This window comes from Euleptes europaea, chromosome 2, assembly GCF_029931775.1.
Source record: "Euleptes europaea isolate rEulEur1 chromosome 2, rEulEur1.hap1, whole genome shotgun sequence".
Taxonomy (NCBI): domain Eukaryota; kingdom Metazoa; phylum Chordata; class Lepidosauria; order Squamata; family Sphaerodactylidae; genus Euleptes; species Euleptes europaea.
Window position 1 is genome coordinate 26359955 of NC_079313.1, and position 14479 is coordinate 26374433.

The 14479-nt window shown below is 45.9% G+C and overlaps 1 protein-coding gene across 1 annotated transcript in view; it reads right to left on the reverse strand.

Annotated features, from left to right (window-relative positions):
- PRRC2C (proline rich coiled-coil 2C) overlaps positions 1-14479 on the reverse strand; it is an 88846-nt gene that overhangs the window by 41736 nt on the left and 32631 nt on the right. The window contains exons 14-23 of the mRNA XM_056845468.1: positions 14195-14369; positions 12529-12772; positions 10844-11057; positions 7820-10189; positions 6185-6390; positions 5881-6035; positions 4486-4831; positions 3977-4062; positions 3118-3303; positions 2185-2436 (exon numbers count right to left, since the gene is read on the reverse strand). Of these exons, the coding sequence (XP_056701446.1) occupies positions 2185-2436; positions 3118-3303; positions 3977-4062; positions 4486-4831; positions 5881-6035; positions 6185-6390; positions 7820-10189; positions 10844-11057; positions 12529-12772; positions 14195-14369 (4234 nt within the window). The remainder of the gene's footprint in view (positions 1-2184; positions 2437-3117; positions 3304-3976; positions 4063-4485; positions 4832-5880; positions 6036-6184; positions 6391-7819; positions 10190-10843; positions 11058-12528; positions 12773-14194; positions 14370-14479) is intronic.

Below are 14479 nucleotides of genomic sequence, written 5' to 3' on the forward strand. Positions count from 1 at the left end.
GGCTACGCATGAAGACTCTATTTTTAACGGCAGTGACATCAGCTCGACGAGTTTCAGAACTTAGCGCCTTGTCAGTCAGACCAGGCCTGTGTACCTTCCACGCGGACAAGGTGGTGCTTAGGCCAGACCTGTCCTTCTGCCCAAAAATTAATTCTAGGTTCCATAGGGAACAAGAAATAGTTTTGCCTTCCTTTTGTCCTCACCCAAAAACCTTAAAAGAGAATGGCATTCCCTAGATTTGAGGCGCGCCTTGCAAATTTACATTAGACGCACAGGCCCCTATAGAACATCAGATGCTCTTTTTATCAATCTCTCCCCGCCCAACCAAGGGAAGGCCATGTCACGGGCGGCTATCAGCAGAACCATCACGAAGTGTATTTCTCAGGCATACGCACACAGTAACCTGGCAGTTCCACCAAGAATCACGGCCCATTCAGTCAGGAGCGCGGCCACCTCTACGGCCTTTGACCGTAGGGCCCCTTTGGAAGAGATATGTAAGGCTGCAACGTGGTCTTCCATCTCCACGTTTGTTAGGCACTATAAATTAAACCTGTACGCTTCAGCGAATGCCGCCTTTGGTAGGCGCGTGTGCCGGCGTAGGCCAAGGGCTGGGCGGTGCCCGCAGTCCTCAGACGTGCGGGAGGTACCAGACTTCAAGGACGGCTTCACATACCAAAGCCTGGGAACGCCACTCCTGGGAAATAATGCTCTGTTTATGCTTTGTAATCTCCCGCCGTTTCTCTGCCTTATATTTCCAACTAACGGGCAAGACAACTCATAGCTGTCATCTTATCCTCAATGCACTGTATTGCCTATTTGACCAGTAAAGCCATCTGCTTGGAATCTGATTGTCTCTGTGGTGATTTCTGGTTCGATGGGTCAAGAGCTTACAGCCCCTTTCGGAGCAGGCAACAAAGATTCTGCTATCTCCCAAGGTCAGTATTCAGAGGCGTCGTCAAAACAGGCAGGAGTCAACGGCCGGAAAGATCAATCATAGCAGTAGCAAGAAGGCAGGGAAATTGCACGGTTGCTTCCGCAAAGTGAAAGCGTGCCTGCACTGCCTTTATCAGTCAGTGCACTTCCAAGCTAGGCTTCATCCTGCAACGACTCAGCACCAGTTCTCTGTCTGCTTAGGCTTTCCAGGCGAGCACTCCTTCGCCTACCCTGCAAAACTATACGCTGGCGAGTCCTGATATGCCTATCAGGTTCAGGTGAGCTTGGAGGGCTGCCATTCTCAGCTTCCACTGCAGGAGTTGGGGGACGAGTAGCTTCTGCCTGCCTTTGTTCCATCTCTCTGCCTAGCTGTGGTTCCTGCTGAGTTGTTTCAGGCTCCTGTACTACTGACTGCAATGGAGGTACTGAAGGACCAGAAGCAACCTTTTCCTCCACTTCAGCTTCAGAGTCCTCTGGGTCCTCAGCTTCGAAGGCAGGGCCCATGACAGCGCGTCCTTCAGAGCGTACTACAGGACGTCTAACCCCGTCCTATAGGGGACAGCTCTGGTATGTCCCAATCATAGATGCCCTTCTCTCTCAGAGCAAGAACGAGCCTTGATTACTTACCGTGAAGGCTCCTTCTGCTCTGAGATACGAAGGGCATCTCCCCGCCCTGACGTCCTGCAGCAGTTAGTTCCTAAAACAGGGTTAGTATAACGTTAGACAGTACCTCGTAAGTTCTGTTATTTCCTTCTCTGTCTTCCGTCATTGTGTTATGAAAGCACTCATATCTGCAAATACTGTTTCTCCTTGTTATTCCTTGTTGGTCATAACCTGTTTTTTCTAAGTACTACCTTCCTGGGGGACTTATGTTTCAGCCCAGTAGCTTCTCGGAAAGTTTTGAACTGAAGTTTCCCAGGAGACAGGAAGTGGGAGTGAAAGTTTTGTAAGGTCCTGCCTCCCGAAGCAAGTGAAGCCGAAACACCCAATCATAGATGCCCTTCGTATCTCAGAGCAGAAGGAGCCTTCACGGTAAGTAATCAAGGCTCATTCTGTAAGTGTCTGTGACAAAAGCCATATAGAAGGAACAACCAGCGAATCCAGCTTCTTCACAAACACTCTGGTAGTTTTTATGACCATTCACCACACTGATCCCCTTCTTTAAAGCTACACTGAGCTATAACTAAATGACAGTGATTCAGCACTGAGGAGCTGACCTTTCCTCAGGAGCCACTCTGATTTATTTCCTACCTTTTGGGTTGTTCCAAACTCTGTAGCCGACACCGATATCATTGTTCCGATTTCAGTACCAAGTTCTGAGGCTGCCTTCACTTCTTTGGGGGCAACGGGGTCTGGGCTTCTGACTGTGGTTGGACTGGATTTCTCTTGTCCTTCAGAGTCCCCTTGCTGAGCCTCTTTTACCTTCTTGTTCTTTAACGACCGCTCTTTCCCAATGGGACCAGGCTTGTACTCTTTGTTTTCCACGGGACTCAGATCTGGAATCTGAACAACATTTGAACATTACAGTTTGAAACATTTTGTATATTGAATTTTGCAATCTAGATCCCAAAGCACTAGGAATGGAAAGCCCTCTTCACCAAGTGGCAGCATGGGAGTAATAAGTAGGGTTACTATTTAAATTGGTACAACAGCAAAGTTTCAACAACAAGGAGCTCACAGAAGAATTTATCCAAACGTGTATATTTAGAAACTGGAAAGAGAGCACAATTTAAGACTTAAATTATGCCCACTATTACAGAACAAATCCTATTTAGGCTCAATGTATCTAAGGAAAGAAAATATTTAACTCGTGCAAAACCTCAGTGTCTTACTTGAAAGAACAGGATAGAGGGGGGATAAATGGGGAGGACATGCAGACACCTTTTCAATGCCTCATTAAGTTGCAGTTTTTAGCTCCATGTACAGAAGTGAACACAAAACCGCAGCACATGCCTTATGTAACGTTACCTTAGCCCACATAGAGCAGCAAAATGGTTTGGTCAGTGTGGGCATTATACAGCGGTATTCAACATCCAGCCCCCCTTCCCCATCACCACAATAGTATCATTTCTTTTTCCTAAGGTTATATAGAAAGGGTTTTTTCAGCATTTCATGTCTGACGGGATCAAAATGCTATCTGCACATATTTCTGTTATTCCCCAGGAACAGGAAAATTTCGTTTACCTTTTGCGCCTTTATAGGTCCTGCCCGGGGTTGCTTCTGCCTTTGCTCTTTTGGCTCAGGAAGTTTCTCTGTGAGTTTCTCTGAAATTGAGCCAACTTCATTGTCGCTCCCACTAGAGGCTGGAGCTCCAAACTGAATAGTTTCTATTCCCAGTTCGATTCCACTTTCTTGCCCAGCAGTTGTTCCCTAGTAAGGATCCCAGGAATTTTACTTTCAAAACTTATGCAATCTGTAGTGCTACATTACTTAGTTTAATTTAACTCTAAGGAAATGGCTACATGCAAGTAATGACCATGAAAAATGGAATTCCGTTATCAGGTTTGCTTAAGAGACGTAAGAGGTTGGTTCCTAAGGTTGCTTTCCGCCTATGGAAGGGTGCACGTGTTTTTGACAATTCCTCCCTCCCACCGAAGACTCTCAACCACCTTATATACTGTTCATGTGAGTCCTCTGTTCTGCTGGAATAACATTTCAGGGAGCTCAGAGGGCTGCAGCTGGGTGGAGTGGGGAGACAAATAAGCAACACGCACACCCCTTCTGATGGTAGAAGTGACTTGTGTCAGCAGAAGTGATCTTTAGTCAGCAGATCTTGATTATAAGATGCAATTCTACTAACCTCACCCTCTGGGGACAACAGATTATGCCAATGGCTGCTTCACCCGTGAAACAAAAGTCAGCCATACAGTTCCAGCCATTGAAGGTCTTCTTCTCTGATGGATATTTATTTATTTAGAATATTTCTGTACTGCCTCTTCAGGGTCCTGATCGAGGATATGTACCTCACTCACTTAACTTCCATTCACTGACAAATTACAAATCTGAAAATACTCCATCATGTTTTATTAGGTCTGTCTCTTACCTCTGGAGATGGAGCTGATCCAAATGATGTCAAAGGCTTATTCCACGCACTGACCGAAGGAGGTTGTGGAGGACTAATTGGTCCCACTGAAAGTCAAGGGAACAGAATGGAACTAGAACATCTGATAGTAAAAATGCTCACTGCAAAACCATTATGGATTTGTCTACTCAGGCATAGAATCAGTCACAGGCAATAAACTGCTAGACCTCCAATCCCCCCCCCTTTTGAAGAGGCCCCATACATCAGTGCACAAACGGGAGGCAGAAAACTCATTTATTACCGACTGCTCTAGCAATCTTACAGTAATAGGATACTTAAGAAGAAGAGCTGGAAACAGATGTTCGGTTTTTTTTCATGCAAAGACAAGCCTTGTGGCTTACTAGAATTAAAACATATTTCAGATGCTGGAGCATCATCTCTGTGATGCAGACATTAAATTCCAAGTTAAGACTGCACAGGGTTCACATTTTTTCTGCGTCTTTAGCGGGGTGAAAAAGAACTCTGCTTACATTTCTTAGAGATGTCATTGAGGACTGCTGTGGGTGGCACTTTATTTTCCCACAATTCAGATCCGACAGCGTTATGAGAAGGCGTGTTCTGAAGATTTTTGCTTGTTGTTGTATACTCTGCACTGTTGCTCGCGGCACACGTTGTCTGTGCTTGCGGCTGAACCGACACCTGTGGACTTGGAATCTGAGCAACACACTGCGGTGGAAGCTGCACTTGAGCTTGTGCTTGAACCTGCTGAGCGGCAGCGGCGGCGGCTGTTGCTTGCTGTTGCTTTTTGGCAAACCTGGGCGGTAGCTTGGAACTCGGACCCCTTCCTTTTTCACTTGAACCCTTTTTGGTCCAAACCTAAAAATAAAGGAGTCGGCTAAGAGAGTCTGCATGCTGCCTAAGTGGAAAACTTTGGATACTAAATGCCAGTCATTTTCGCTTGTTCGGAAGTATGCTTATAACACGCCCCTCTGATCTTAGGGAGCTAAGGTACTCCGCTATATTGTTACAGCCTCTGGACTTTTTTGTTTATGACAACTGTAGGGAGAAGAGGCTTATAAAATCAGGTTGTACAGAGAAAACAGAAAGCATTTGTTTAGACTCAGCACAGTAGGGTCACTCAGAGGAAAGAGATTTGAAAACGCAAACCTTTTTCAAATCTGGTTTGGATCCAGTGATCCATCAACCAAAGGCACTGACTGTTATGGATCTTTCCAGCATCTCCCCCCTGCCACCCAGTCCTTTCTGGCTCTGAAAATTTATTCTCGGGGTTGTAGGATCTGTGCAGGTTGCTGGGCTGATGTGGGGACAGAGAAGGGGGCCATATTGCCCGTCCTGAGCAACTTCAACCTCTTCTCTCTCTTACTGCAGCCCACTGAGCTGGACAGTTATTAAGGTGGGTCCAGCAAATCAATTTTCCCAAAGTCAAAAAACAGCTGCTGAAGGAAGGGAAAGTAGAGAAGATCCACAATCCTTGTGCAAGCAGATGGCTGGGCCCATTCCTTGTCCATACAATTTCTGGGAAATGGCAACAAATATGATATGGAGTAACGAGGGCCCAAATGTGTCTGAATGGTTAATTATGCGAACATCTAATGCTTTGCAGTTTTCCCTAATTTTTACACCACCACCTCTCCATTCTGCCTAAAAGGCCTCCAGAGATTCTTACAATAATAAAAGCAATCATGAATAATCTACTTTACTTATGCTGCATGATTCCAGCTACAATAGGGATGTTGCAAAAGTGAATAATTCAGATTCCTTTTGAAGGAACCAGAGGGTGACTGGGTAATGGGAGTGAAGAGAAAGACTACTCGGGGAAAACAAGAAGCAACTTAAGGATGCTTCTTTTTAAAATCCGCACAGAAGACCTGTGTGCTAAAACAGCCACATGCATTATTTTCAACCTGCACCGTCTGTTCCTCCTTCTTCCTGCGTTCTTCGTCTTGCAAGCGTTTCTGCTGCTTTTTGGACACCACTTCAGTAAAACCATCATTGTTCAAGTTGGACTGGGAATCTTCTAATACGGTCACTTCAGGGTGGTCGTCAATGATGACTACACCTGCAAACAGAGACCGCATGTTTGGTTGGAAACATATAGAAGGCTGAATAAAATCAACGAAGTCGTCACAACCAATACCACTACTGCAAAAGAACAAAGCCTGCCACAGACTTTTTCTTGAAAGAACGCCTCTAGATCCCGGTACTTACTTGCATAGTTGTTGAGGTCAAACTGAGAGATGGCGTCCACTTTCTCTTTGGGCTTCTTTGGACCAGCTTTGGGCTCTTCTCGCTTCTTGTTGTTGGCATCCTTCGAGCCTTTCAGGGCAGCAGCACCACCCCCATTTTCTTCTTGATGTAAAATGCAGCTGACTGGTTCAGTGTTAACCATAACTGGTGCCTGTTCTTCATATGGTCTATACCAGAAAAAAGAATAGATCAGTCACCAGTAGCATCCCAGCTGATACTTCGGGAAAAACATAGCGCTGTGCAATTGAAGATGGGGGGGGGGGGGCAGAAAAATGCAGATGGGGTTAAACTTTGACTTGATTTTAATTGAGGTACTAAAACTGAGGCAATGACACACAGCTCCTCGTAGAAGTTTCAAGGTGTTAGTGTCGGATGGGAAGAATCATCTATCAGAAGAAGCCCTTGACTGGAAAGGACGGTCACATCAAGACCAAAGTCCCGCTCAGGCCTGTGATCATAATACAGTCAGTCACAAAGCAAGGGTACATTTTGAGAGTAGAAAACCCTCGCTGTTTGTCTGAAGTGGAAAATAGTGCTTTGGATTCCCCTACAGAAGTTGTACTTCATTGGCTGCTTCTGGAACACATTTCTACTGTCTTAGTGACATGTTTTCATTCTTCTACCTAGCACGGGACCTAAGCTCGAGTCTGAAGTATGCTGTATACTTCAAGCCTCCACTCGGCAGTACAGATGCTTATCCACAGCCTCTCCAAAGCTCACTTGTACATGTTAGCCACTCCATGGGTTCTTAGGAACACTGACAACATGCCAGATATTACTAGGACAACAGTTACAGAATGCTGCTATTTTCTGGGCAAATTCATGTGCTTTCTAAAATTCTGAACAACAAATGTTGATTCTTGGAAAATAATTATATTTACTTAATGAAAAAAGCAGAGCTTACTGAACGTGCTAAAGACATGCTGGTAGGTTTTTTTGTGTGTAATGTATAGAAGTGAATCCTCCACAGAATACTTCAATATAATGAAGGATAAGGTCTTCACTGATTTCACTCCAAATTAAGGCAACGTATACATCTTCACAGCTTTTCAAAATGGTCAGACTTGAGTGGCTTTTGTGGGGAAATGTGTACTCCAAAAGCACAACCAGGTAACAATTTCCTGCACAGTTGCGACTGCAGTATGTCTGTCAAGTTCTCAAAGTCCTTAACTTTCATAACTGAAAAACATCCAAATGCTATGTGCTGTCAAGTTGCTTCTGACTTATGGCGACCCTATGAATTAACAACCTCCAACACATCCTGTTGTTGACAGCCTTGCTCAGAATTCTTACCATCTCATCATTGAGCATTTATAAAAAGAAGTTTTAGCTGATGGCTCTTGAGACTAAATGGATTTTAGGGAAAGGGGTCATTGATCAGGGAAGACTTCCACTTTTCTCATCACCACCACCACACTTTCTCCTTCATTTGGTAAACAGCATACTGACATGAACCATTATATGGGGGTCAGATATTCAATCCAACTTGATTAATTAAACCAGCTACATTATTGTTTAAACCTGAAGTGAACAATACATTTTGTTTCTGACCCGTCAAATTCTGTGTTAGCAGACCAATAAAGCAACTTCACTTACCCCCTTTTCCCACTTCTTAGTGGGGGGCCACCCCTCCTCTCATTTCGTGGCCCTGAGAAGTTCCGCCCAGATTTTGGGGGTCCGCTGTTGCCACGGCGATTCTGCCGATCGATCCCAGGACGCTGACTGGAAAAGCTTCTTTTAGCGATCTCCCTCTTGGGGGCCAGGGTGCTTTCCCCTGCCTTAATGGCCGCTTGCGCTGTCACATCTGCCAATTTCTTCTCGTCTCTCTCCCGCCTCTCATTGAAGTCGCTGCTTTCAGAAGCAGTTTCCCACTCTTCGTTCGCCTGGTCAGAAGAGTTCTGATTGGACAGGTCAGGTGTCTTACTCCCCGAAACGTCCAAAGTAGCGCTCGGCTGCTCATTAACAGTGTTGCTCACCGCAGTGCTCGAGGATGAGCTAGTTGTGGCTTCGCTTATTTTCGAGGCAGCCTCTCTTTCCTTGAGACGTCTAAAGCGCGGCGGCTTGTCTTGCCTGGGGGGCCGTGCAGGCCTTTGCCTTCGAGGCCTTTCCCGAGCAGGGTCAAACTTCCTCTCAAACTTTGCAGGCGGCCTTTTATCCAGCGGCACAGAACTGTAATGCTCATGCCTTCGTGGCACGTCCCCTTCTTCAACTCTGGATATTTCCGGTGGCCTTGGGTTCCACTGATTCTCTCTGTAGCCTGGTCTCCTAAGGGTAGATGGCCGGGGTGGACGGCCCACCGGATCTCGGCCTCCGCGCCTGAACATACCCCCTCTGCCACGCCTGGAAGGTTCTCCTTTGGGAAGGAAACCAGGCTTGGGCTTGTTCTCATCTTCCCGCACATAAACTTTGTCTGGTGTCCTACCGTCCCCTCGTATGTTATTTTCGGCTTTGAAAGACAACAAGGCCTTGGTAGGTTTTTTGGGATCTGCCTTTTCTTCTCGCTTTGGGTGTTTACCTTTGCTCAAGCTGTCCTTGTCTGAAAGAAGGGTGTCACTCGCACTTTCGTGCACTTCACTGTCAGAGTCCGTTTCTGAACCTCTCTGCCTTCGGCGTTTGGGAACCACTTCAAAATCAGAGCTCTCGCTACGGGTTTCACTTTCTTCTCTCTGTCTGAGAGGACCAGAAGGCACATGCTCCACTCTAGGCTTGGGGTCTCTGTAATGCGGATAGTCTCTATTGTGGCCCCGACCCCTGCCCCCATAGGAGCCTCTATAGCTGCGGCCCCTAGAATAATATTCTCCCCGGCCTCTGCCTCTATATCCTTGGTCAGGGAACCAGTCCCTATCCCTCGCTTCTTTCCAGTACGTTCTGGGAGGCAGACCAGGCTCCCTTTTCACAGGCCTGGTTTCCATGCGAGGTTTCTCTATCGGCCGTTCTTTGTTGTCGATCGCTTTGTCTGTCTGTTTTTCTTCCTTTGTGGTGCTGATGGGCTGCTGAACTGGCGGCTGCTGGACAGGAAGGGGAGGAGGCTCAACAGCTGCTTGTGGACTAGGTGGCTGTGGAACTACTGGCGGGGGTGCTTGTGCGGCAGAGGGCTGCTGAGACGCGGGTGGCGCCTCTGTTGCCTGCTGTGCAAGTGACTGCTGAACGGCAGGAGTAACTGCAGCCTGCACAGGACTGTCTGCACAAACTGGGGCTTGTGGTGTGCTTTGCGGCGCCTTTTTACTATCGGTGACGGTATTCTCTGGATCGAGCTTGGCAGAAGGCACCTGAGGCGGCTCCCTTTTCTCAACCTTAATAACCCTTTCATTTGCCTGTTTCTCTCCCTCCCTTTCCTTCTTCTGCTCTCGCTCTTCTCTTTGTTCACGCTCTTCCTTCATGTCTCGAAGGATGGGCTTTTTAATTGGGCCAGACCTTCTGATTGGCCTGTCACTACCCTCTTCTCTTCTGCCATAACCTGGCCTTGGACCCCATCGAGTTTCAGATTTAGGCTTGAAGGGTTTTTCAGGTTTTGTCCCTTCTGACAATCTATTACTTGTGAACCCTTCTTTTTTTGGCTTGCTATCTTGTCTTTCTGCAATTGGCTCTTTCACCTCAAGGGGTCTACAGCTCACTTTGGAAATGTTTGCTTGTGTATCGTTCACTTGCTCTTCTGATTTCAGGGAATGGCTCGACCCATGAGAAATGCTCCTCGTCAAGGGAGAACTGCTCTCTTCTACGAATGCCTGCTCCTCCTGAGTGCTCTGTGTGATAGTTTCTGCAGCTACTTCAAAGCCAACTGTAGGAACAGGAGTCTCAGTTTGGTGAGACTGTGCATCCTCCAAAGGTCTCTCAGAAGTCTTCTGAATGTCCACTTCACTGGGTTCTATGAATAAGTCTGTCTTTGTGTGGGAGTCCAACTGTTTGGGTTCTACAGAGTAAACCGTCTGAACGGTCATCTGGTCTTGATCCAGAAATGACTCAGGCCTAAAAGAAGAAAGTCACATGTTCAGCTAAGGCCTTTAGCTACGGCAACATATTTGCAGGATTTACACCAAGCATTCTGCAAAATTACAGAATTCATTTGGAGAAGTGCAAAGCCACATTGACAGACCTAGACAAGTACCCCGGAGTCACTTTCTACAGGACACACCCAACACGAAAAGCAATTGAATGACCCTGGTCATCACCTACAACTCACAGCTCTATGTACATCCTCTTATGGAAGACGATCCTTCCCTCTCGTATGATGGGGTGTGTGTGTGTTGGGGGTTAGACCTTGCTTTCAGGCAGTCCCCCAACCTGAAGCAACTTATTAAATTTGCAGATGATACTAAATTGGGAGGGGTAGCAAATATGGTAGAAGACAGAGCCAGGTTACAGGATGATATTGACAGGCTGGAGAATTGGACTAAAACCAGTAAAATGCATTTCAACAGAGATAAATGTAAAGTTCTGCATTTAGGTAGGAAAAATCAAATGCATAACTATAGGATGAGGGAGACTTGTCTTAGCAGTAGTGTGTGCGAAAAGGATCTTGTCTTAATAGACCGAACACTGAACATGAGTCAGCAGTGTGATGCAGTAGCTAAAAAGGCAAATGCGATCTTGGGCTGCATCAGCAGAAATTCTGAAGCTTACCTTACGTCTTCAGTTTCTTCTGTGATCTTTGAAGGGGTAGTAGCCTGTTGAGACTCAGTATGGGGATAAGGATCTGATCCCCACATTATGCGTGATTCAGACAGTGGTATAGTATGCTCCCTTGCTGACCGAGCAATGTGATCAAACGAATCTGAACCAGTCCCTGCCCCTTCTATCTGGTCCCTTCTCAGAAGTGGCTTCGGAGGTATAATTCCTGTAACAAAGACATTCAAGTGAACCTAAGAAGCTGAACCTAATGGCCTGACACAGGCATTTAAGCAGCAAACTTTGGAGGCAGATATTGACTGAAACATACAGTGCAATAGTAAGTCACAGCTTCCTCCATTAGGGAGGGGCTGCAGCTCAGAGGTAAAGCATCTGCTTTGCAGGCTGAAGTTCCCAGGTTCAATCCCCAGCGTTTCGAGTTAAAAGGATCAGTTAACAGATGATGGGAAAGACCTTGGCCCGAAGACCCTGGCCAGCTGCTGCCTGTCAGAGTAGACAATACCACCCTTGATAGACTGATGCTCTGACTCAGTATAAGACAACTTCATATGTTCGGCTGTGTTCTGACACAGTTGTAGTTTAAACTACAACTCTGCCTCCAAAAAGCACAGATGCTGGGATATGGTTCCTATACTTATGATAGTATAATACCTAGAGTTACAAAATGCACAGTAGGCACAACCACCTGGGTGTAGCGTATCATAAAGCCCAGATCCGTGGTTACGAAGCGGGTCATCTTCAGCAACAGCCCTTCAATTACAGAATACTGTCTCTAATGCCTCTTGCCAGCTGACATCATAACAGTTTTCAGAGCCAGGCAAAAATTTACTGATTCTCACAGGTCTCAAAACTGTGGCAAACCTGGCTAGTGCTGTTCTTTTAACTATCCTTTTAAAATGCCACTCACTTCAGATATTTTTAATAGAGAAACTGTTTATGAACTAAACACAAAACCAGCTAACCTACTGCTTCACCTGCTACAGAATGGCTTTTCTAAGACCTCAAGCTTCCTTCATTCCTAACTGGATATTAAGCATTCTTCCCCATCTTCACCAGCAAGACAGAGATCCTAAGTGACAAGCAGATCATCCAGCACCAGCAGCCACATCTCTCAGTTGTCTATAATTTCCTCACTAAGCAGAAATGTGCTTAACAAAAGGAGGTTACTCTTCCTGTACATCCCTGTTCTAGGTGGCTTTGGCCAGCATTCCAACACTGTTTTAGCAGAGAAATGGCAGACTCTGTTGCTACTTAGCTGTAGCAGGGGGGGGGGGGAGAAACAGCCTTGAAGAAATTGTCTGCTGCCTACTAGAAATGAGAAATTTTCATACATAGGCATTCATAATAACTAACGTGAAGTGCTATTAGCTATGCTCCGGTGTCCTTCTACTTACTATAAAAATATACCCATTTTAGTAAATTTTATACAAAAAAGCAGGTCCTACAAAAGCATAACTGGTGGCATTTAATGTTGACTAATATGAATGCTTATAGTGGGCAATTTCCCATTTCTAAGAGATGCCTCATACTTCTGAGTATGCCTAATAAGGATGTGCAGAGATTTGAAGTGGCTTCTGGCTGGCTTGCCACACAGAATACTTTTACACAACTACTACACAGCTCCTGGTCCCTGTTGCCAACTTGACTGGTAATAATAGTAATGTGGGACGGGGTTGTACCTGGATGCATGGGAGGCATATCCATAGCAGGCCTTCCTGACATCATTCGTGGATCCACATAAGACTGCATCATGAGCCACCGTGGATCAAACCCCATAGAAGCCAGATGTGGAGGGTGCGGCTGCATGGGCTGATACAGCGGTCTGTGCTGTGGCGGGGGGACGGGCCCACTCGAAGGCTGCGAGGGCGTGGACTGTGGCAGGACCCCTTGCTGCTGCTGCCACTGCTGCTGCTTCATCTGCTCCTACAAAAAGATCAATTCTTTTTTCCCCAACAAAGACTGACAACATCAAAGGGGCTTTTGGGCGGACAGCGGGGAAGAGTAGGAACGGGTTTGTTGAGCTGGGGGAGTGGCCTCTTTTGCTTCCAGGTATTAAATCTGTATTGTTATGTACGGCCATCTGTTTGGGCTACAGCACGTGTAGAGCTTTGTGTAATGGAGATTACACGAACTTAACAGCAGTGTATGTGTATGGTGGTGGGACTATGTGTACGGTGGTGGTGAAGGCAAACAAAAGGAGAGATGGTGCTCACCCTGTGCACAATATCACTTACATCACTTAAGATGGGATGGAAGAATTTCCTGACTGGCCCACAGCAAACATGATGCTTTGTCAACACCGAGGCTTCTGTCGTCCATGACTTGCTCTTAAAGGAGTTTTTAGAAGACCTTGCTTGTGTGACCAAACCTGACTGGCTGACACTGAAGGCCTATTTTGTCTCAACCACCTCAGCATTGTGCTTTAAAGTCTGTTTGCAAATGTGATTGTTTACTTTGCTCTAATTTAAGCTGCCCTCAGCTTCATGGAACGACAGGTCTAAATCCCTTAACAAATGCATAAACATTTTGATAAGTTGCAGAAGTGATAAAACTATATCTCTTGCTAGAAGTGTATTAAACAGGGCAGGGACCATTTGCCGAGTCTTTGGAGCCATGCTCACATTTCTTCTCTGCTAGCCAAACCCAAGAATCATGTGATGCCCCTGATCTCCAAGCTTCAAAAGCTGACTGGGAACCTTGTGGCATTAACCACGGTTATGACTGGTGCCTAGGTAATCTTTAATCATGCTTAAGACCATCAAGAGAAGAGTAGGGGGAATGTGAATGCAACACAGGAAAGGCCACAGGGGAGGGAGAGCATGCGACCCCACAGCCCACTCCTTTCTTAGCCACAGAGCTTGCACTCGGGCCTATTAGGATAAAAGGAGGGAACAAGAGAGGCAGCACTTGGATGGGACCTTGATAGGGAGTGACAGCATCTTCAAAATTGAGGCACAACACAACCATACTGTAAGCTAGCCAGCCCAGCTAATGTGCAAGCTTCAGTTATACTATGTTAATATTTGCATATCTTCATTAAACTTTATCAGGAGGGAAACTATAATTTCTAGACCCTTGTACAGAGTACGTACAACATTTACAAAGAACTTACAAATGTGCTTCTGTATTATGGGATATATTTATTTTGCTTCGCTTATACCCCATATAGAGTAACTGTTGGCTGCATGAATTACACTCTTCTTATACTAGTTTTAGTTGCAATACACCTTAAGGCTCAGGGTGAAAGTCAGGCTATAAATGGAGCAAATAAATAAGCAAACATCTGAACAATTGTTTAACAGCAAGCATAAGCTTTTAGCAGCAGAGAGGAAAGCAACATTTTACCTGTTGCCTCTGAAACCTTGGTGGTAATGACTTCTGATACTGTTTCTGATAGCCAGAGGAAATAGCAGGACGAGGCTGAGCACCTGAATCAGGCTCACTTTCATGGGGACTCTCTCTTTCACTGTGACTGCTCTCTGGTGTCTCAGAAACAGCCTGGCTCTCTATCAAAGGAGAAAATAGTGGTGGGGGGGGGAAGAGAAAGGCAAAGATTAGTTCCGCATGCAATGCACATTCAAAAAGGTAGACAATACAAGTTTTACACACTGTTAAAGTCACTTTAATAAT